The 23,785-nt window shown below is 39.8% G+C and overlaps 2 protein-coding genes across 4 annotated transcripts in view; one reads left to right on the plus strand and one right to left on the minus strand.

Annotated features, from left to right (window-relative positions):
• Nucleotides 1-4,464, minus strand: part of OSTF1 (osteoclast stimulating factor 1) — a 50,960-nt gene extending 46,496 nt beyond the window's left edge. The window contains exon 1 of the mRNA XM_004677563.2: nucleotides 4,166-4,464. Coding sequence (XP_004677620.1) covers nucleotides 4,166-4,199 — 34 coding nt within the window. The 5' untranslated portion in view covers nucleotides 4,200-4,464. The remainder of the gene's footprint in view (nucleotides 1-4,165) is intronic.
• Nucleotides 4,465-4,796: 332 nt separating this feature from the next.
• The window catches only part of NMRK1 (nicotinamide riboside kinase 1), a 34,301-nt gene continuing 15,312 nt past the window's right edge, over nucleotides 4,797-23,785 (plus strand). For all 3 annotated transcript variants that reach the window (XM_012721515.1, XM_012721514.1, XM_012721513.1), the window contains exons 1-8: nucleotides 4,797-4,866; nucleotides 9,407-9,460; nucleotides 14,246-14,336; nucleotides 14,608-14,656; nucleotides 20,227-20,374; nucleotides 20,452-20,523; nucleotides 21,342-21,448; nucleotides 23,473-23,556. In XM_012721515.1, the coding sequence (XP_012576969.1) occupies nucleotides 9,432-9,460; nucleotides 14,246-14,336; nucleotides 14,608-14,656; nucleotides 20,227-20,374; nucleotides 20,452-20,523; nucleotides 21,342-21,448; nucleotides 23,473-23,556 (580 nt within the window). In that variant the 5' untranslated portion in view covers nucleotides 4,797-4,866; nucleotides 9,407-9,431. The remainder of the gene's footprint in view (nucleotides 4,867-9,406; nucleotides 9,461-14,245; nucleotides 14,337-14,607; nucleotides 14,657-20,226; nucleotides 20,375-20,451; nucleotides 20,524-21,341; nucleotides 21,449-23,472; nucleotides 23,557-23,785) is intronic.

Here is a 23,785-nt window from a genome sequence, read left to right on the forward strand (position 1 = left end):
TCAGATTACTTTAGAGGAAGACCTTTTTCCTAGCACAGGTGTTTTACAAGCAGCATATGTTTGACAGCTTTTGAACTTTTATGATGTTTTCACTGTGAATACAAAAGAACCAAAACACTGACATTTGTTTCTTTAAAGTCTCACAAATTTATTTTCACAAGACACATGAAATATTTATGCCAAGTTATTTCCACCACAAAAATCAATAAGCCATTGTTGGTCAAGGTCAGACAGCAATTTCCATCTATAGCTGAACGTTATCAAGCTTGCTGTGAAGGAAATGATTCTCCTCCCAATCTAATTCAGTATTCTTTGGCTCATCTTTACATCAAGTTTCAGGATAAAGTCACTTCCAAGTAGGCTTTTGTGGGAAACTATATTATCTTCTATGTTCTGATAAGTCAGGTGAGTTCACTCTAACTGAAGTACAAAGTTTCTAAGGGTGGCTGAAAGGAACTAAAGTTCTGTACATGTGAAACTGAGAGAGTGCACTAGTTCTCCAGAAGGAAAGGAGAGTCCCATATATAATGAGCTGAAGTCCATAAAATCGAGACACATTCTGCCATACAGGGTATCACAGTAGAACATCTCTTAGAAGCAAGGGTTTCAATGACAGACCTTACTGGCCTAAAGTGACCCTATGAGAAGAAAAATCAATAGACAAGAAAGGTCAAATGTGACAATTTTTTTTCAAGCAGAGTGTAAGTAATACTATACAAGTTGTAGGAAATGTGTCAACCAACAGGGCTTTTAAAACTGAAAGGGAGAGAGACACCATACTGAGTATAATTGCCTGTATTTTCTTTTTTGAACAAAATGGATTTGCAGATAGAACAACAATAAAGAAAAAACCCCGAGAAAAGAGTAATCATCACTATGCTAAGAAAGAATGATTTTCATATTTTTATTCTATATTTATAATTTTTTAAATCTGGCTATATTTTCTAAAATAAAAAATAAATTATTTTTCTCTTAAATTATGGATTTTTTTAGGTGGATAAGGACAGCCATCCAATTGCAGATAAGGGACAATCAAGGATATTATCTACAGGTACCTAAAACGTCCCATTAGACTCAAGACCCTCAAGGATGCGACCTTATATTATGATTCCTTCAAACCCCTGAACACTATTGACACAGGGCCTAAATATAAGTTGGTATATTAAGAAATGTTAGCGAATGAATTTGTTTGTGGTCAAAAACACAAAGTAGGGAGCCGTGGTATAACCTCAGGCAGATGCAAAAGGAAATGAAGTGGTGACTTTACTCGCAAGCACTTGGCCAGGATTTTGAAAAGACATTATTTCCAAAATGGTCTCCTTATAAGGGATATGCCAATATCCCTATAGATAAAATAATTCATATTATACCTTCAAGTCCCTTGCCACTAAACTCTTCAATAAGTTCTTTTTACTACTTTACCTCCCTCCCTCCCATGACTCAGGCTGATTTGCCCAGATCTTTTTCTGAAAGAAGCTGTAAAGACCATCACCACAACGTCCCACCAGTGTTACTAGTCGCAATGTCCAGGACACTCCAATACTTTAAGAGAACCACTGGACAGGTCCGTTTCTGATATCAGTGTCATTAAAATAGTTCCTTCTCAAGAAGATAAAAGGGACGGTGATGAAGAAGAAGAAAAAAAGATGTCATAAAATAGCTACTTCTTAGAGCATTTTAATTTTATGAGTACCAGGAATCTTGAACCTGATCTTTTAGTTTTCTGCTGGAAGCCGAAACCAAATTCTCCAACCCTTCTTTAGAGACTTTGCAGGACCTTAGAACATGCGTGTCTGTAAGCTATCTTCTCCTTTCATCATTTTTCCCTCCATCTACCATCAACTCGTTTTATCTTTTTTAAAATTCTTGATTTTTTTAGCTTAAATAAAAATCTTAATATTTTTTAACTTGGGAAAAGGCATGGTAGAAACAATCAAGGCACTAAAAATTAAACACACTCTCCTCACCCCACTCCCTTGGTGCCAATTCAGGCTCACTTCAGATAGTTCACCCCTGCAACTTACATGCAAGACAAGAAACAAAGCACAACACCACTGTCCTCGCTGCTACCAACCAGGGAGACCATTATGTACATTTATGACAAGAAAGTGTAACTGAGGACCAGAGGCATTGGTCCTGCCCACCAGATCTGAAATGCACATCCATGCCTATAAAGGGTTACACTACTACTTAAGAGTCGAGGCTCTGGAGCCAAGCTACCTGTGTTCTAGAACCGAGGCCACCCCAGACAGCTGCTGAACCCAAGAAACCACTCAATCATTTTGAAACTTGCCTTGATGTCCCCACCTGTGCAGCTGAAACAATAGTGATACTGACCTCATAGGCTTGTGGTGAGAAGAAATGAGTTAATACATATAAAAGTGATTAGATCAGGCCCTGGCACACAGTAAATGTAGGCCAGAACTATAATAGGCCAGTTCTGTTTTCAATCAAGAGCTAGGTCACACAAAGCTTCAAATCTGACTGAAATTAATGGTTCTCATTGTAAACCGGTACATCCACAAATTATTTCAGTGGTGACCTTGAGTTTGCATGTCATTTATATATGTAAGTGTGGAGTCAGAGTTCTCTCTAATCAGGAGTCATTTTCAACCAATTGCTTTCTGGCTTACTGAACCGAAGGAGAAAGCAGTGGTGTCAGACAATAAAAAATGGCTCCTGGGAGAGTATTCCAAATTGGTAATCATCTGATGGTTAAATGACTTGGGGTAAATGCACACAAATGCTCATGACGTGGATATCCCTCCAGCTGCAGTACAGATATGTAACACCTAGAGAGATGAAAAAAATCTCCTGAGGAGTTTCACTAATCAAAGAACAACTGGGTTTGTTGGATACTTGAGGTCCTGATTTACCTGAGGGTAGAAATCTGCCACCTACTGTACACACACTTAAAATGAAAATTCCTCATCAAATTCCACCTCCACAGGCGCCCAGTGCTAGCCACACCCCACCTTTGCTCCAGGCAGAGCCAGACTGACAGCAATTTTTCACACCAAGATTTAATTCTTCAGTGCCTGTCTCACCCGTGGTATGTAAACATTTTTCAAAAAATAACTTGAAAATGCCATTTTCTGATAGCGAAGGAAGAAAACCCAAGCATCACCCAACTTATCCGACTTCATAAAAGACTGGAAAAAAGTGACTGAAACTCTACTCCTTGTAAAAAAGGTTATTTCGAAATTTGACATAAAAGGATAAACGTCAGTCTGCGCTATAATGAAGTTACACGAGAGAATGGATGGAGAAAAAAAACCTAAGTGTACATCAGTCATTTATCTTCCCATTCCTACGAGAGTCTTGTAATTACCTATCCAAATGAAGGCACGAAAGTTACATTTCTGAAGTCAAATAAGTAACCCCTTGTAAATTCTTTTCTCAGTTCCACAGAAAATATTCTTAGAGTCGAAAATGAATAAGGGCTATCGGCTAAGAAGAGTGCTTTGAGGAACTTGGTGATTTTACCCTCTCCAGTTAAAGCCAAATTATTAAGGGAGCAGAGGAAAGGACTTGAAACGCCTGATAAAGTGACACTTCCGAATCGTACTCTGGCCGAGATTACTCTGCGTCAGCCCAGAGCTTTCTCGCCGAGAGCTGGAGCAGTTTTATAGAAGTTCCTCTCAAGATCCCGGGTCAATTTTAAAAGCTGCTGTTACTTTCAAAAGTCCCAAAGGAGCCTTCGCTCGCCCACCCCACCCAGCAAGCAGCGAGCGCACTTCCCGTTCTCTCCCGCGGGTCAAGAACTCTAGTTGTCTGTTATACACACGGAAAAAAAAAAAGAGGAAGTGGCTAAAGAGGCAATTTCAAGACATAATCTTTTTTTAGAAGGAGACCCTATTTTCCAGGAAAGCTTCCATGGTAGGTACCCCCGACACTCGCTGGAAAGTTGCAACGAATGACAATGTTGCAAAAGCGAGATTGACGCCCCTTCAAAAATAAAAAATGTTGAAATCCTCGAAATCCTCTTGCTATTCAAAAACGATTCCTCCTCTGAGCCAACGCAACAAAGCTAGCAACTCCCAGCCTAGGGTTCAGATCTCCAAAGCGAGGCTGGGGTGATAGCTACGTCCAGCTCTCCTTTGCCAACTAGCAGGGGACGCGCAGGGCAGAGGTGGCGAGGGGACTCCACGCGTACCAATCTTACCTGGTTTGACCGGTTTAGGTGGCGGCTTCGACATCTTGCTTCCTGGAGTGGCTGATCCTAAAGACCACGCACAAAAGCCTACCGATCTCCCCACGAGCCGGCACTCCCTGAGCCCCCAAGTTTCTTTTTGTCTGGTTTACAGCCGTGAGCCTTCAACGACCTGCGCCCACCCTCGGCTTCTTGCTGAGCGGACGCAGGCAGCCCGGCTCCACTCAGATGTCCGCCCCGCCCCGCGGCAGCCCGGACGGTCCGAGCGCGCGACACCAAGGATGAGGAAGTGGACGCCGCCTTGCCGAGCGCTAATTGGCTGCGGGACGAGCTGCTTGTCCCCCCGCTGGAGCGCGGGTAGCGCGCACGGCGGCGCGCGCGGCGGCGGCGGAACCCGTCAGCCCCGAGCGGGGGCGCCCCTGGCTCGTGCCGGGCTGGAACGGGCCCGACCGTGCAGGGACGCGCGCGTGAGGCTACGCTCGCCGGAGCCCCGCCCCGGCCCGCAGGGACCCCGGCGTGCCGGGTCGGCCCTGGTTGCGGCGGGAACCTTCCTGGAGATAGCACCTGCGTTGCTGGTGACCCGACGGGAGCGCGGGGCTAGGGACGGTGGGCCTCAGTTAAGCCAGCTTTGGGGTTTGCGGCCAGGGAGTGACAGGCGTGCACTTGGGCTGCGCCTCTGCCGCTTTGCGTGCGAGGACTCGAACGAGTGCCTGGTGAGTATCCGACTGACCCTGCCGCGCAGCCTCGTTCGAGGTATTTCGCTCCTTCCTGTTCCCGTGCTGGAGTCGGATCCCAGTTGGGTCTTGTAAACTCCGTTGGGCATAGTACCCTAAAAACGGGCTGAAACCTGACCTGGAAAAGGGTACTGTTGAGGGCGTAGGCTTTCACGGCCCATAATCTTTAAAATGGGAGTCTACCCCTAAGAACCGTACAGAACCATACAGGTTGTTGGAGAAGGCACCAGGACAAGGTCAGTTCTTGGGGCCCAAGGGAGGAGAAAGTCTTATATTCCTTAGCACTGGAAGTGACAAACTTCCACCCTCCCCACCCACCCACCCCCGGTTTTGTAAAGCCTGCTTATCGAGAAATGTTTTTACATTTTTAAATGCCGAACAATCAAAAAATATTTTGTGGCACATAAATATGATATGAAATTCAAATTTCAGTTTCCATAAAGTTTGATTAGCACACAGCCATGTCTATTGGCTTATTTATTATCTGTGACCACTCTCACTTCACAGCACCAAGGAGGTTTGTCTTCCCCTTAGCTAATAGATTGAGTCCTCAGTGGGAGACAGTTGCTGGCACACAAGAAATGCTGCGTGCATAAGAGGAAAGAGCAATCTCTGTTATTATGTTAAGAGAAATAAGAATTGAAAAGAAAACATTACATAACCTGTATAAGATGAAACTTCAAAATTTTTACTGGGATTCCTGAAAGGATTGATGCCAAGGGGAAGGAACATGGATTGTTTATTCACAAATTACAGCCTCAGAGATCGTTTACCAAGAGGGAGCAAAGTCCAATCAATTGTAGGAAGAGATTTCCCTAAAGCATGGAAGATGACAATGAAAATATCTCTTGGACTGATATGTACAAATGCCATGATGCTCTTGAGGTGCATTAAAAAACACGTTTAGTTAGCATGGTATCTCTCAGAGAGTGACTGCCTTCTTTATGATCTGATTCTGTACATGCCTCCTCTGACCTTTTGTAGTTTAGAATATGAATTAAAAAAAAAAAACCTAATGATGGAAAAAGCACTACAGATCATGCTTCTCAGGGTTAAAAAAATACATCAAACAGGCCCTCCCTGGTGGTGCAGCGGGTTAAAGCACTGCACAAAGAAGTTTAAGCCACTTTCGCATGAGTTCGATCCCCGCCTGCCCGGAGGTGACCACATGGCGCGGCAGACCTCTCCTGGCCGGCCTGCTGCTCCCCTCAGCAATGTACTTTGTCCATCTGCCTGTTCTGCTCCCCACTCTGTCCCTGGTGAATCTTCTCACCCTCCACATCTCTGGCCTGTATCCCAGTTCTGTATGAACAAATAAATAAATCTTAAAAAAAAAAAATCAAACAACTTAATCACGTACTCATTTGGGGTCTGCACTTAGCTGTCATAGTCTGTTCTTCCCCTGTGCTAGTACTCTGCTGTTAAGAAAAGTTTGCACTTACTGAAAGAAAGACTAAAGTCCATAAATATCCTATGAGATTGGAGTACATACTCCTAGTAATAGGATACCCTGGATTGACGAAGCTGGAACGTCCAAATGGTTGTCTCTCCAGAGACAGCCAATAATTTTGTTTGTAGATGATGAAGTTTGTGTTTTTGTCTTTTTTTTTTTTTTGAAGTCTGTTGCTTGCACACCTTTGGAGCCTGGGAACCTGTGGTTGCAAAATTCTAAATTTGTGATTTTGAAATAGTTTTTAAACATGGCAACAAGCAATGAAATAATAGAACATGGTGTAGAGGTGCCCAATGCAAGACCTGAATTGCATCCAACAGAGTTTTGGAAATAAATGACTTCCAAGATGGTTATGTCCAGTCCCCACCCCAGTAACATGGCCTTGTCTCAAGTCTAGCTTTTTTGATTCCCACCTCTCCCATGACATTGTCGCCTGCTCGTTGCTAATGGACTATGCCCAATATTTACTCAAGTGCTGTCTTGAGCAGGCTATGATATCCATATAACAAAGAATCGAAGGCTCCTGCTATAGTAAAATTTGTATTTAACTGTGGGAATTTGCTCCTAAGCACAAGGGATTGTATCAGGTTCTTGACTTTCTTGAGTTTCCACCCAGGTAATCTCCTCAAGGCTACTTCCAATGCCATGACCACATTCAATTGTTTACATGCTCTGTTATTCAGTATCCCAAGGTATATGCACAGAGCTGACAGGAAACATAGTACTCCTTGCCATTCAGTGTGCACAACAAATAAGCAGGCGTGTGTGTATAGAGGTACACACCATCAGTAACACATCAATGAAAAAGACAGCAGTTATACATGAGGTTCACAGTTAACCAGCATATGTGCAACATCTTTTATTTGTTCTTGGTGATGAAATACTTTCTAGCAACTTGAAAAAACAGAAAACAATTAATGTGCTTGGTTTAGTTTCCATTCTGGCTATTCGGTTTACCAGTTGTGTGACTTTGGTCAAGTTTCTCCACTGTTTGGGCCAGTTTAGGCTTGTACAAAGGGAAGAGGCAGACCAAGTGAACCACAAAACTATACTTCTCCAGGCTTGAGAGTAAGTAGACCAAGGAATGACAATGTTTTATAAGTGTTGATTTTGGTGTTTGTTTGTTTGTTTTTTGCCAACTGAGGACGTTAGTCCACTATATTACTGCCAAATTAATTTCAGAGGAATAAGGACCTCACCAAAGCAATGAAAACAAATATCAACTCAGTATAAAAGGCAGGCAGTCTTTCCTATTCCATAAAGAGGTAGTTGGCCGCTTTGCACTGACATTAAAAATAAGAGTAGGAGTTGCAAACTAGTACAACCAATAGTTTGGAGGAAAGCTGTTTGGAGGTTTCTCACACTGCTAAAAATGGAGCTTCCATATGACCCAGCAATCCCACTCCTAGGTTATCTATCCAAAAGACAGAAACACTGATTCAAAAAGAAACCTGCACCCCCATGCTTATTGCTGCTTTATTTACAAAAGGAAAGACATGGAATCAACCCAAATGCCCAAAAGTAGATGACTGGATTAAAAAGACGTGGTACTTATATACAATGGAATATTACTCAGCAATCAAAAAGAAAACACATGACTTTTGCAGCAACATGGATGGATCTGGAAGGGATCATGCTTAGTGAAATAAGCCAGAAAGGAAAAAAAAATAGCAGATGGTTGTACTCATAGCAGGAGCATAAAGGACCAGGGAGAAAAAAATATTAATAATGAATAACTATGTACCAGAGACATTTTACGTGGGTGGTGTGGGGAATGAGATCAAAAATAGAGGGGAGTGCATGGGATTATGGTGATGGCATACAGGTGATTTGGTGATGGGAAGCCCACGGGGATTACAATTGAGATGGGAAAAGGCACAAAATGATGTAAAAATAGGCAGTTATAATAATAAAAAAAAGTAGGAGAAAATAAACTCAAAAGCGGAAAAATTTATTTTACAATACATATTTTATCAGTTGTTCCCCAATAAACAATTGTCAATTTAGATGGAGGTATAGCTCATCCAAAAAGTGCAAGTTAAATGAAGTCAGATTCCCAACGTGCTGTTACTTGATTTTTATCATTGGGTTATCCACCTTCTATAAAAGACATCCACACTGTATGTGGCTTCTCCTTGCCACTTTGAATTGTTGTCTTGTGTAGGCTTATTAATGAAAGTGGAACAGAACCTTAAGCAATACATTCAGTTTGGGATATTTTGATCTCCCCATCACCTCCCTCCTGGAGAAGTCTGGATACAGGTCAGGATAGATAGGGCAAGGCTGCTGGAAGTTCCCAGCTCAGGGGCCACTCCAAGGTACAACTTAGATTCCTAAATTGCCCAACTGGAATAGTTGGGGATAACCTTTGGGATGCCTGTTTTACAGTTCCCTGCCCCTAAGCTACCACTCACTTAAAATGAAAATGGTCCACTGGGATATCTTCAGGTGGGTCTTGGGGCCTTACGCAAACCTGTCTTTTCTCCCTTGATCACTGGGTCAATAAATAAAACCTTCAGGGAACATTTGCAGTCTGTTTCATGATCTGGAACATGAACTTTGAATTCAGTAAGGGAAATGTTAATCTCAACAGAAAACAGGAATATCAGGGTAGCATAATTGGGTGCGGTAACAAACACATGAGGGGGGGAGCCTGTACCTGTAAATCACATATAGTGCTGAAAACCAGCATTTTTTCAATTAAAAACAACTCACATTAGAGGAGGAAAAAATAAGGAATTCATTCTTCTCATTAATGTAGGCATTGCCACACACACACACACACACACAAATTCTACTCAATTATTGGCAGATTTTAAAAAATTACGGAAATTTGCTTTCTCATTCTATGAGTACCTACATAATAGGGTTGATTTCACACACAGCAGTGGAGAGTGACAGTGAAAGCCAGTATATTGTGTGGAACTCGTGTGGATAAGTAATCTGTGGCATAAACTGGAGATTTTAGTCATCTTTCCCCCTCACCTGGTCCTCTGAATTAGAACTTTCTTTTGTCTTTTTAATCACCTAAATGACATGCATTCAATTTTTTTTTTTTAATTTTAGGAAGACGTGGTTTTCAAAGTTAATAATGAAAACATTTGTCATTGGAATCAGCGGGTGAGTAATTGTGCTACAAACAGGTGGTCAATATGCTCACATGTTCAAAGCTGTTTTCTTAGGGACATGGTAAGAAGAGAAGCAGCAATGATTCCTGAGTCTTGGAAAACAGTGGAATGTTGGCTACATAAATTCCAACAGGGTGATGGGAGAGTTCCCTCTAAAGAGAGAAACACGGAGGGGCAGTAAAGAGTTTACCTGCTGTACCGTTTACTTCTGGAACTGGTACTACAGGATAAGTGTGATCAGACACTTCTGCTTTGGGGTGATTTATCATTTTCCATATGGCTGCTCCTTCAGCAGGAAGTAGTAGAAAATATCTTTTCTTTCCTGACATGCCCAGTTTTAGACATTTAAATAACTTTTTTTTTTAAATATTTATTTATTTGTACATACAGAACTGGGGTACAGGCCAGAGGCTCAGGGGCGGTGAGAGGCTTCACCAGAGACAGAGTGGGGAGCAGAACAGGCAGAGCGAGGAAGTACACTGCTGAGGGGAGCAGCGGGCGGGTCAGGAGAGGTCTGCCACGCCATGTGGTCACCTCCGGGCAGGCGGGAATCGAACTCATGTGGAAGTGGCTTTTGCTTCTCAGTGCAGTGCTTTAGCCCGCTGCGCCACCAGGGAGGGCCCCATTTAAATAATTTTTAAAAATATTTATTTATGCATACAAGAACTGGGGTACAGGTCAAAAGTGCAAGGGATGAGAGGACTCACCAGAGACAGAGTGGGGAACAGAACAGGCAGTTTGACTGAAATACACTGCTGAGGGAGGCAGTGGATGAGATGGGAGAGGTCTGCTTCACCATTTGGATCAGCTCCCTGGCCTAGGATTGAACTCGTGCTGCTGTGGCTGCGGAGAGCTTCATAGTGCTGTGCTTTAACCTGCACCACCAGGGAGGCCCCAGTTTTAGACATTTGAATATGGAACAACCTCACCTCACTCCTTTTCCCCCATACATAGGGAGACCTTAGATCCTGAGCCAGTCTCTATTGCTCTGGCATAATTACTAGTAGCATGCCCTTCCCCTCCTCAAAAGTGTTCTAAATTTTATTGCCACTCTACCTAACATACTAGGGGGCATGCAAAAAAGACATCAACAACTCAAGAGGACATTATTTGTTTTATGTTCATCTCTTTTCTGAGTACATCTACCTTGTCTGTGGTACAATTAATTTAAAAATTTAAGACTTAAAATGAAAGCTTTGTGATTTGGGAGAGATCATTTTATTATTATATTGTTAAAGTGTTAAATGACAGAACTTCATCATGTCTTGCTGCCATCTACTCAGAACCAAAATTCAGTATTGCACTGTATTGCTTCTCTTGTCTAGTCCCTCCTCTCCACACTCAACTACCACTGTCCTAATTCAGGCCCTCCAGTTTCCCGGTCCCCTGTAATCTTTCCACATCCTTCTACCAGTTTAAACTGTACAAACGTTTTAAATTATTGTCTCACTTGCTGAACAATATTCCCTGATTCCCAGTTATCTAGAATGACATTGGAATTTCCCGGTACCATCCTTAAACAATAAAGGAAATTATTAGCTTCAGGAGTCGATAGGTTGCAGGAAAGACTTGGTACAGGGCCTCGGTGGTGTCACCAAAGACTCAGTTTCTCTTAGTCTCTTCTCGCGTCTTCCTCCATTGGATTCGATGTGGAGTTGGCTCTTTTTTTTTTTTTAATGTGACTACCAGCAGATCCTGGAACTTTTAAAAAAAAAAAAAAAAAAGATTTTTTTTATGCATACAGAACTGGGGTACAGGCCAGAGGTGCAGGGGCAGTGAGAGAAATCACCAAAGACAGAGCAGAAAGCAGATCAGGCTGACTGACGAAGTACACTGCTGAGGGGAGCAGCAGGCGAGGTCTGCTGTGCCATGTGGTCACCTCCGCGGTTGGATCGAACTCACTGAGGCGCTGTGGCCAGCTCGCCGGGCTGCCTGCGGCCAGCTCGCGGGGCTGCCTGCGGCCAGCTCGCCGTGCCACTAAGGGAGGGCCAGCTCCTGGGACTTTTTAACTGATCTGTAACTAGAGGAAAAAGTATTTCTCTTCCCCTGGTCTTGGGTCTCACATACCTACAGTCACTGTTGCAAAATCTATGGGTTTTCTTAATTGGTTACATCACAGTTGAGGGTAGGCTCAGTCCTAAGCAGAAGTCAGAAGGAATGGAATTTGGGGAAGCATCTATCATGTTCACTGTAGGATCCACCCAACTTTCATTTTTCATGTGTGGATATTAGTACCCTTTTCCTAATATTCCAGTTTGATGCCTTCTGCCTAGAAACCTGCCTCATGCTTTCTTGCCAATGCATTAGGGACTCCCCATAACTCCCTAGGAAGCCTCTGCAGCACTGTCTCTTCCTCCATAGGTGTCAGGATTTCATTTGAGTGTAGCTACTGCTGCTGACTCATTGAAGCTTTTGCAGAGTCAGTTGCCATGACCTCCACCCCTGCCTTTATTCCTCCCTCCCCACTCACTGTATTGTGTATTTCTTGTGTACTTACCACACAGGTTTGTGACTTGCTTGTATGAAGTAATGTTCCAATTGAGACTGCAAGGAATAGTAGAGATTCCTAAAGGAGTCAAGGAACATCTGTGAACCTCCTAAAAATTTAGTGCATGTTCATATGTTAGGGGAATGATTTTATAACATACACCATCAGAATCTTACAGTGTTCATGATGCTAAGAAATGTAAGCTTCATTGGTGTTGGAGTTAGACTTTGTATTTCATTTCCATTATTTGCTAGTTGCTAACTTGGGTAAATTTTATGTGTGTGTGGCTTTTTAATCCTTAGTTTCCTAAATTGGAATGTGAATAGCTACTTGCTGTGGCATTATTCTCTCTGTCCCACTGTCACATTCCAAATACCATAACCCCTATTGTCAGCTGGCACTTAAAAAAATAAATGAACCAGAAATTGTGTATTTATTTGGGTAAGAAGTGGTTCCAAGTAGCCAGTTCCCCATTTTCTTTTGCTTGATCTTAAGAGAGAACATGCTCCTATACAGCATTCTTCCCTGAGGTTAGATCAGACATGCCAGGAGGCCATGACCCTGCTAGTACATGGTGCTTATGGGCATGGTGAAGAAGGCCTGAGTCGCATGGTGTCACATGGTTAGGAGGTGGTATTCCAAATATACATCCTAGGCTCAGACTTGTTACTTTTTCTCTCCCTCCCATCTACCTTCTACCTGGTCCATCTCTTCCAAGTCTACACAACTAGAGTGTTTATTCCTCTTTGCTAAAGCCAAATGAATAGGAAGGATTCTAATTACTTCTTGGTTCAATTGCATTGTCTGAATGAAAAAGATAAGTCTAGAAAATAGCATATTTTCTAGCCAGATTTTTCATACTGTAATAGTTACACCTGTATACTGTGTAGCTTAAATAAAACTTCTCTAATGGAAATATGGACTTTAACTATAGATTGCAGACATTTTTGTTAATGGGTGGAAAATTCATAACATATTCTCTCAATATGTTATGAACATGCTCACCCATTTTCCCTTGTTTTCAAAGGGATTGCCCATATCCTTGTAAGGGTAAACGAAATATCTTGTGAATCAGATTCCTCCTACTTTATAGACATAAATTACTTAGGTCACAAATTAAACCCCGTAAACAATTTTGAGAAAAACATAATAGTTCCTTTTCCCTCTTCTCATTATAAACAATACATCTCATATGAGATTAAGGTTTTTGTAATGTGCATTCAGGAATTTTTCGTGGTTTGGACATTGGTGGTATGGTGATTTCTTGACTTAATGATTTAAAATGGACAAAATAAAATATACCAGTGCAAAGGAGTCCTGTTGAAAGATAGTTATAAAATATTTAATTTAAAGGGTGACATTGTGATATACACACTTGTTATTATTAAATAACAAGGTCCAGTAGTGGGTCAAAAAATGGCCATAAACCTCAATAAGAGATTGTAAGTGATGCTTCAAGGCATCTGCCCCAACTATAACCTGATATGAAGATATCTGTGATTTCCATTGGTGACAGTCACACCTGCTTTTGTTGCTACTCCTATACTACATCATAACTTATATTTAATATTAAAGGATATGCTAAATCTCTGCTGGAATTAGTGAAAATAAAGATAAAATTTATTTTTCATTCAAATCCACCATGATCCTGAATCTGTGTATCAGCTCTGGGTTCAAAAACTGTAAGAAGCTGATGAGGGAAGTGTCTGCCATGTGTTAATGTGTGGAGCCAGATGCTGGAAAAGTAAATGCGCATCACAGTCCAGCCAGGAGAGATAAGTAACTGGATAAGCTACAATGGACCTCCATTTGGCCCCAAAGAGGAGCGAGAAAAGCAGAAAAGGAAAAGTCACAGATGAATTGTGAATTCATGATAGATCGACTAGTAATAAGCCACTCCTGCCTTTCTCTCCACTGTGCGTTAAAACAAACAAAAAAACAATGACGTACATAGTTTTATATACTTGTACTATTATAAAATGTGCAACTCATATTCTGTTACATATGAACCATGTGAATGTTTCACCACATACAAAAAATTCTTTAGTTTCCAGAACAACAGCTGTATTTTTAAGTCTTAGTCATACCCAGCTCACCCAGTTTTTCTCATATCCTGCCCAGCTTAAGTTACATTAGATCTATTTGTCTGAATTTGCCAATAGAAAATGCATTATATATGACAATAACTTTTCTTTCACAGTTTTAAATATTATTTTTCTAAGGTAATTTTAAAGTTTTTTATAATTTTCTAATATCTTTTCCTTCTTTCTTTTTTTCCCTTTGGTTCAGTGTGACAAATGGTGGGAAGACAACCCTGGCTAAAAATTTGCAGAAACATTTCCCTAATTGCAGCGTCATATCACAAGATGACTTCTTTAAGGTATCTATAAGACCTAGTTTATTTTAAGCAAAAAGTTCTAGTAGTAAATTTAATTCACTACTACCTATATGTAAAGCCTTTACTAAGTGAGAACTTCTATAGTGAAGGTAGACTCAATGAAATAGTATTACTGCCCACTAGATGGCACCACTAATGGATGCAGATATTTGTTTTTATTTATCCTTATCAAAGTATTTATAATCACTCCTTCACTCTGTAATTTTATTATTTCTGCATTGCAGTTTTGATGGATACTTTATTATTTTTCTAGCCAGAGTCTGAGATAGAGACAGATAAAAATGGATTTCTGCAGTATGATGGTAAGTAGATGATTTTATAAAATATGTGCTGATATTTTCTCTTTCAAGCTGAAATAAGGTCACTATTTATGAAAACAGTCTCAAAAATGTGTTTAAACATACTTTTGTACTTTCACCCTACTTTTGTAAAGGTGGCTGACCTATGTTCAGTTACTTAAATAAGTTAAATACTCTGAATTTTATCATTGAAATTGAAAACATTGAAATAATAACAATTTTTCCTCCAAAGTTGGAGCAAGGTGAGTTTGCTGTTATTTTACAATGAGGTAAGCTTGGGGAATATCTAACTATATTCCTTTTCTCATCCCAACCCCATCTCAACCTAGAACAAAGTATTCTGGAGCTTTCTTTCCCAGACACCAAGGCACTGGATTGCTGTTTTTTCTTTTCATACTCAAAAAGATTAGTGAATGTTTTTTAGATGAATTCACCTCACTTTGCTCAGACTATTGACAGACAATATTTATTTTCCTGTAGAGAATATCACACCAATAAACTAGATTTAATGTTTTTTTTTCAACTTTTATTAATAAACAAGACCATCACTAAATGCTTGTGCAAAACAGCAGTAACAGGAACTTTCTTAGAGAGTCATAAAGTATGTTCTTTACTTTTAACATTGATAACTTTTTTTTAAAGATTTATTTATTTGTGCATACAGAACTGGGGTACAGGCCAGAAGCTCAGGGGCGGCGAGAGGCTCCACCAGAGACAGAGTGGGGAGCAGAACAGGCAGATGGACGAAGTACACTGCTGAGGGGAGAAGCTGGCAGGTCAGGAAAGGTCTGCGGTGCCATGTGGTCACCTCTCAGGCAGGCGGGAATCGAACTCATGCAGAAGTGGCTTTAGCTTCTCAGTGCTGTGCTTTAACCTGCTGTGCCACCAGGGAGGGCCCTGAGCAATTTTTTTAAGCAATGATAATTACCTAATGGTGAAAGAGAATTAATAAAACAAAAACTTTGACAACCTTTTATTGATATAAAATTGAGTATAGTTCCTGCTGATTTCAAACATGACATCTGTGCAGGTATCTCAGTTTGAGGATTCTGTCTTAAGGGAAAAATCTGGACTTCTTTAAGTGCACAAATCTAAGGTGAGTCAAGATAACATTGATATCTTTATAACTTCCAAAAGGATAGTTTTAAAACAAGTATCTAGCAACTTTATAAATGGATGAGATAATTTAAATGTGTGGCAGCCTTTTATTGGGATGAGGCTGGAGGTACATGGGTAAAAGAATTCACCAGAGACAGAATAGAGAATATAAAAAGAGGATTTAATCACAACCCTTCAAGGGAGTGGGGCAAGACAGGAGAGGTCTGCAAGGGACAAATGATTTAAGGCTCTTTTATATACTCTGTTCTCAAGGGCTTTTTTTTTTTTTTTTTTAAGATTTATTTATTTGTGCATACAGAACTGGGGTACAGGCCAGAGGCTCAGGGGCGGTGAGAGGCTTCCCCAGAGACAGAGTGGGGAACAGAACAGGCAGATTGACGAAGTACACTGCTGAAGGGAGCAGCCGGGGTTCAGGAGAGGTCTGCCACGCCATGTGGTCACCTCCAGGGCAGGCGGGAATTGAACTCATGCGGAAGCGGCTTTAGATTCTCAGTGCTGTGCTTTAACCCACCAGGGAGGGCCTCTCAAGGGCTTTTTAATGTGGGATGACAATTTGTATTAGTTATCGGCTGGGATGCTGCTCTTGGTTAGACTCTGCCCTTTGACACAAAATGCATTCTGTCCCTACTTCTGCATTCCTGGAGCTGGGCTGGTTTTTGGCTATGGTGGTCCTACTTATGGTCCGGTCTCCTTGGCAGTCTTACCTATTCAAGCCTCCTACACTTGCCTAATGGGCAAGAAGTGGGGGCTTGGTTTTTAATTTTAGTAAATGATACCCCAACAAAATATAGTTGAGAAATACAAAATAGGTCAGAAGAACTAAAAACCAAGTTTAAAATGAAGAGTTATAACAAGAGAAAGTGACAGTGAGATGCTAGATTTAAAACAAATATATAAGCAGTTTCATTTATTTAAATGAACTGAAATACTTAAAAGACTGTCAAACTGGATTTTTTAATGTCAAATAACTATATGTTCTTTATGAGATACTTAATATTAGGATATAGAAAAGTAGACAGTAACAGACTAGAAAAAAGATATTCCATGCAAAGACCTACTGGAAGAAAACTAACATAACAAATCTATTATAAAAAAAAATAAACACAAAGAATAATAGTTGCAATAATGAGACATATAGGAATCAATTTGACAAGTAAAACAATCTAAAAATCTGTATGTTTCTAGAAATATATTAAGCAAAAACTGACAAAATTAAAAAAAGAAGTAGACAAATCTACAATTATTGTGGGAGATTTTTAATACAGCTTCCTTGATAATTAGTGGAACAAGCTGACCAAAGTGATAAGTGCATTAACAAATTTGAAAAACGCAATTAATAAACTCAACCAAACATGAACCCAAGAGCAATAAAACTTTTTTTTCAAGAACACATGGAAAAATAACTGAAATGGAAAACAGATGAATAGGCCCATGAAGAAAGTCCTGTTACATGTAAGTATTATAAAATATATTCTAACTACAGAGAAGTGAAATAGAAATCAGCAACAAAAGAGTAAGTCTAAAATTCACAAATCATTTGAGAATTAATCAGTACTGTTTCCTGATTTTTTTAAATTTTATTAAAATTTTTGTTTATAATCAAAGTAGAGAAAAAGTATAATAAATTCTCTTGAGGTCACTATGTTGCTTTAAAAATGATGAAGTTTTGGCCCTCCCTGGTGGTGCAGTGGGTTAAAGCACAGCACTAAGAAGCTTAAGCCACTTCCGCATGAGAGTTAGATCTGCCCGGAGATGATCCACATAGTGAGGCAGACCTCTCTTGACTGGCCCGCTGCTCTCCTCAGCAGTGTACGTCGTCCATCTGCCTGTTCTGCTCCCCACGCTGTGTCTGGTGAATCCTCTTACCCTCCGCATCTCTGGCCTGTATCCCAGTTCTGTACGAATAAATAAATCTTTAAAAAAAAAAAAAAAAAGATGAAGTCTGGCCAATTATATTTCATTTATATTTTCACACACTTTTCTCTTGTGCTATTTTGTAGCAAATCTCCAACATCAAATTTTATATGAAGTACAATATATTTCCCTGGGTCAAAGAGTAAATCACAATGAATATTAGAAAATATTTTAAACACTTAAAATTTTAATCATTTAAAAGTTTAGTGATGATGAAAATATATTAAAACTAGTGGTTCTTCTAGTCCCAGCCAAGATAGATTGACCCATTCCTCCCTATTTCTCTTTCTTACAACTAAAAATTCTGGATGGAATACAGACAGGAGACTCTGAAAGCTGAAAGAAGATAGCAAACTGACTAGAGACTTCGGGACTTGAGGAATGACATGACTGTGAGTTCCTTGGGTTTTCTTTTTGCCTCATATATCCAGGACGGGGTACTGAGAAGTGTGCAACATGGAACCATCGGTAAAAACAGACCAAAAAAGCCCCAAGAAACCTTTTCCCTGAAGTCAAAGACCAAAACAATAGTCTAGTAGAATAGAAAATCATTTTGATAATATCCATGCTACTCTAGCCAAACACAGAAAGAAAAAAAGCAGCCGCCCTTCATGGTGTGAAGAGGGTCAAGAAGGAAGCACAACTTCTGTACCCATGTGGTATCAGCAAGGCGGAGTGAGTTGGTCTTCCACATCACCCACAGGGGTTGTGTCAGTGACACCAAATGGGACTGAACTTCCACACCCACCTGCAATGAAACACTATAAGATGTTGATAGTTGCCATTCCATTTGCCTCATCCAAGTGGTATCAGCTGCTGTCAGCAGGACCACGTGGAGAATTTCCACTCCACGAAGCAGCAGTGACCTCAAATCAGCACTCTGCTTCCACCATTGCTTATAATAAGTACCTTCATCAGAGTATCAGTGAGGCCTAGCAGGTAACTGAACATCCACCCCAATCTGGACCTGTACACTACACCTAAACAGCCTGCAAATAAACATGAGAAAATAAGATCTAGAGCCGTAACAACCCAAATTTCCAGGACAACAGTAAAATGAAAGCTGCTCATACCAAGAACCAGTCAACTCTCAATTTGAATGAAAAAAAAAAAAAGGCAATCAACAGACAATTCTACAGTGATCACACATATTGGAATTATCTGACAAGGATGTTAAAGCAGTTTTCATTAAAAAGCTTCAACAAATAACTAACGTTCTTGAATGAAGTGACAAGTTAAGAGACCAGTAAGAAATAGATGTAAAAAAGAACAAATAGAGTTTTCAAGTGAAAATATACCTGAAATCTTAAAACTCACTGGATCAGCTCGACAACAAAATATATATGACAGAGGAAAGGATCAGTGAACTTATAGACTGAAAAACAGAACGTATTTCAATTTGAACCACAGAGAGAAAGTAAACTGAAAAGAAATGAACAGAAATCTGAGACAGCACAAGGTCTAACACAACAATACTCGGGTCTAGAAGGACAGTGTGCAGCTGAAAAAGTATTCAAAGAAGTGGTGATGTAAAGTACCTTAAATGTGGCTTAAGACATAAATCTATAGGCTCAAGAATCTGAGTGATCTCCAAACAGCTTAAACAAGATTATCAAGAAAAAAGTAGAGAAGTCACAAATTTCAAATGTCAAAACCAAAAAAGGAGTGTCATTACAGATCCTACAAACAATAAAGAGATAAGTGGACATGAATAACTTTGTACAAACACATTTGAAAGCTTAAATTGGCAATTTCCTATAATTCACACAAGAACAAAGAGAAAGCATTAACAATTCTATACTAATTAAATTCATAATTAAAAAACCTTCCTCTAAAATGCCTTTAAGCCCAGATGTCCTGACATAGTAGTTCTGAAGTGGGGCTGAGAATTTGCTTTTCTCATAAGTCCCAAGTGATGCAAGTGCTGGTGGTCTAAGACTACACCGTGAGGATCACTGTTAAGAACGCTTTTCTAGAATTATAATTGTAAGCTCAAGAAATATATGTGTGTGTTTAGACTCTGAATATATTTATGTCTATTATAATTTTTTATAGTTTCCCTGTAATGTATCTGTAAAGATATAGATACGTCAATCTTTAAATATTAGCTCTTTGCCAAATGCATTGCAGAAATTTTTCCCAGTGTGCCATTGATCTTTTAATAGATATCTTATAAATATTTATAGATATCTTGTCATTCAAAAACATTGTGATTTTATATAGTCAAGAAGGAGTAGAAATTATAAATGGAGCAAAATTAGCCATGAGTTAGTTTATGGTTGTTAATGCTGGTAATGGGAACTGTATTCTACTTTCTACTTTTGTATGATTTTTAAAATTTTCCATAATACAAATGTTTCATGCATTCTGATTTGTCAGTGCTAGAATTTAAATTTATCTAAAAGATTTGCTACTAAGTATTTTGACAGATAAATGAAATAGTAGTAATATGCATTTATCAAATCCTGGATATACTCATAATAAGTTGCATCATAAGACTTTGTTGTGTTGACTTCATACTTTTGTGTGTTTGTCTTTAGTGCTTGAAGCGCTTAACATGGAAAAAATGATGTCAGCCATTTCCTGCTGGATGGACAGCCCGAGACACTCTCTGGTATCAAAAGACAGGGGAAGCAATGAGGAAACTTCCATTTTAATCATTGAAGGTTTCCTTCTCTTTAATTATAAGTAAGCATCCTCACTTGAATAATGACTCTGAACAAGTGAAGAAGACACTCTATGAGCTAAATATGCTGTTATTTTAGGCCCCTTGATACTATATGGAATAGAAGCTATTTTCTGACCATTCCTTATGAAGAATGTAAGAGGAGGAGGAGGTAAGTTTTGAAATCACCATTTTGGATTATAGTTCAAATGACAAAATTTAGGGAAAACAAGGAAAGCAACATTATTGTGTGTTATATAATTCAGTGTATATGTTACTTTTCTAACAAGCATAAATCTTTTTACACAAAAATCTTTTTTCTATCATAAATGGTCATCCATATGGAGTAACACAAATTACCTTTTTAAGAAAAGGCACTTATGCAAACTTTGGCTCACATGAAGCAATCACATATTGATTTTATATATATATACATATATATATATATATTAAGATTTATTTATTTATTCATATAGAACTGGGGTATAGGCCAGAGATGCGGAGGGTGAGAGGATACACCAGAGACAGAGTGGGGAGCAGAACAGGCAGATTGACGAAGTACACCGCTGAGGGGGGCAGCTGGCAGGTCAGGAGAGGTCTGCTTCGCCATGCGGTCTCCTCTAGGGCAGGCGGGAATTGAACTCATGCGGAAGTGGCTTTAGCTTCACAGTGCAGTGCATTAACCCGCTGCGCCACGAGGGAGGGCCCTTGATTATATTTTTTAATTAGCTGATTTTATATTCTCTTAACTCTTATTAGAAGGGAAAACTTAAATTGGGAATGATATTCAGGAACCACAAGTGATGCTTTGATTCAGAGAACTAAATTCATTTTATTATCTGTCTTTGTAATTGATCTTGAATCCAAAATAGGTAGTCTTAATCCTGTTTAGATTCAGACTGTGTGACTTTCCATTATCCTGAGCATTACTATTTTACTTTATCAATGTGTGCTTCTATTAACATAAAGCTTCCTACATGTTTTGGACAGTACAAGAGTCTATGAGCCTCCAGACCCCCCAGGCTACTTTGATGGCCATGTGTGGCCCATGTATCTGAAGCACAGACGGGAAATGGAGGACGTCACATGGGACATCAGTGAGTGCCTTCTCTCCCTCCATGAAAGGCTTTTTTTTGGATGACAGCCTCAGAGTACACTGCCTCAGAGGGCCTTAGGAGGCATTTTCCTCATGTATTAGATTATAAAAGAACTCTAAGCTTGAACACTCTCCTACAGCTGGCTCTCCTCGTTTCTCCTTGTTTTTATGGCTCTTGTCCAGAGCTTGTCAACTTCTACAGGGTCAGGCATTCAAACCTTATTGAATGCCTTTCATGTGCAAGGTCCTGCAGTAGTGATGCCAAGGCACATGAGACAGACTCAATCCTTAGCTGTATAGAACCAATATTCTGTTGTCTGTTAACATATATTAAACATGCTGACTGCACAAGCGTGCACTTTCTAGCCAGGGGGACTGCCCAGGTCCCAGTAAATTGACAAGGTGAGTGAGCCATATTTCATGTACACTCTGACAGGTGTAACTGGATAAAGGGGGATAAAAAGAGTGGAGGTGTGGGGATAGAAGATGACCCTAGACAGTGGGTAGTGGGTATGGCACATTGAATGGCTAGAGGCCAGGTAGGAATGAGCAGCATCTGAAAGAAGGTTGATGGGTCTGTGGTAGAGAAACCAAGAGTAAAAGTGATGCTGGGCTACAGCAAGGACCTGGGTCATTATTTGAAGAGAATATGGAAGCTCTCTACAGAGTGGTTTTAGACAAGGAAATCTTGTCTAAAAGACAAATTCCTATTTTAAGAAGATCTAACTCTCTGGAGGTGTGACAGTAGATGTATACATTCAATAGAACTGGCAAATAGAATAGACATGAAGAGTGAGGGAAAATGAGGTATTCAGGACAATACCTGGGAAGCCAACAGGTTTTTCTGAAAAAAGAGAAAAGTAAGGGGATTACACATTTGTAAGGGAAATGTGCAACCTGTTTTACACATGAGATTGGATGCCTGAGAGATATAAAGCAATAATTTGGGAGTAGACATCTAGAATATGGGCCTGGACTAAGAATATTTTACTGAGATATAGAGCTCAACAATGAAGATACAGGAAGCTGGAGAGAGAAGGCTGTTGAATGGGGCACAGGAATCACAACAGATGTATATTTATCATAATAAAGGGAGTTCCCACGTCTCATGACCTCCAGACTGGCTGTCAGAACCATGCAAAAACCCTTAAAGGCCTCCCCGTGCTATGGCACCCACTACAATGTCTTTAATCCTGTTCCACCTACCTCTCTACCCCTGAAGCTGCTACTGAGGTCTGTCCACATCACTTACAGCTTGGACCATGGTTATAAATATAGCCTCTTCTTACTGTCCCTGCCTTGCTGAAATACCTTCAGAGTCTCCAGCTTCTGAGATAAGGTCCCCACACCAGACATCAAGTTTGTAAAATCGAAGGCACAAATCTTATTCTCAAATCTTTATACTATTTCTGCCTCTCCACCTCATAGCCTTTGCAAACTCTGCATCTTTTTTTAACTGGTAGAATTCTCTCTGCCAATTTTCTAACTACAAGTCCCTTTCCTTCTGTTAACCTAGATAACTTCTACTTTCTCTCCAAAACTGTGTTTTGGTAAAAATACACATTTCCTGTGTGTGGAAAATTCTGATTCAGCACAGATACATACAGCAGGTCCATACTGCTGCATGGTTTAAGAAACTTCACAGGTCATCCTTGTGCTGTTTTTTTCTTTAAAAATAATTTTTAATGGGTGATTGCATGATGGGAAGCCCATGGGGATTACAACTGAGATGGGAAAAGGCCACAAAATGATGTAAAAATAAACTATTATATTATTTTAAATAATCATTATAATAATTTTTATATCAGATAGTGTACACTCTCTATATAAACCCATATTATTTACCTTTTCTCCCTGACTGTAATCTTTTTCTCTCTTTAATGGCATAAATTTCTTTTTAATATATGGTCCTGAGTTCTTTGACTAAGACTGTCTGCATTCTCTAGCAATGTCAGGTGCCAGAGTAAGCATCCTGCATTAATAAGCCTTTTTGCATTTGTAACTGTTCCCTTCTCCTCATCTCAGTTTACCTAGATGGAACAAAATCTGAGGAGGACCTCTTTTCACAAGTGTATGAAGATCTAATACAAGAATTGGCAAAACAAAAATGTAAGTATTGTTCTATTGAAGTGGATGATGAAGGAATAGCCAGGAAACTCATCCATTGCATCCCTGAGAGTAGCATTCACTCATTGCTTAGAAGATAATTCAGACTCAATGACTCTGGCCTTGGGGCTTTGATTATTTTGTTGATGAGGCTTTTTTTTTTTTTTTTTATTAAAAAGTTTATTTTTACATCATTTTGCACATTTTTTTTTTCATCTCAATTGTAATCCCC

Source organism: Condylura cristata, unplaced genomic scaffold (genome assembly GCF_000260355.1).
Source record: "Condylura cristata isolate star-nosed mole 26May11 unplaced genomic scaffold, ConCri1.0 scaffold00006, whole genome shotgun sequence".
In the NCBI taxonomy this organism is placed as follows: domain Eukaryota; kingdom Metazoa; phylum Chordata; class Mammalia; order Eulipotyphla; family Talpidae; genus Condylura; species Condylura cristata.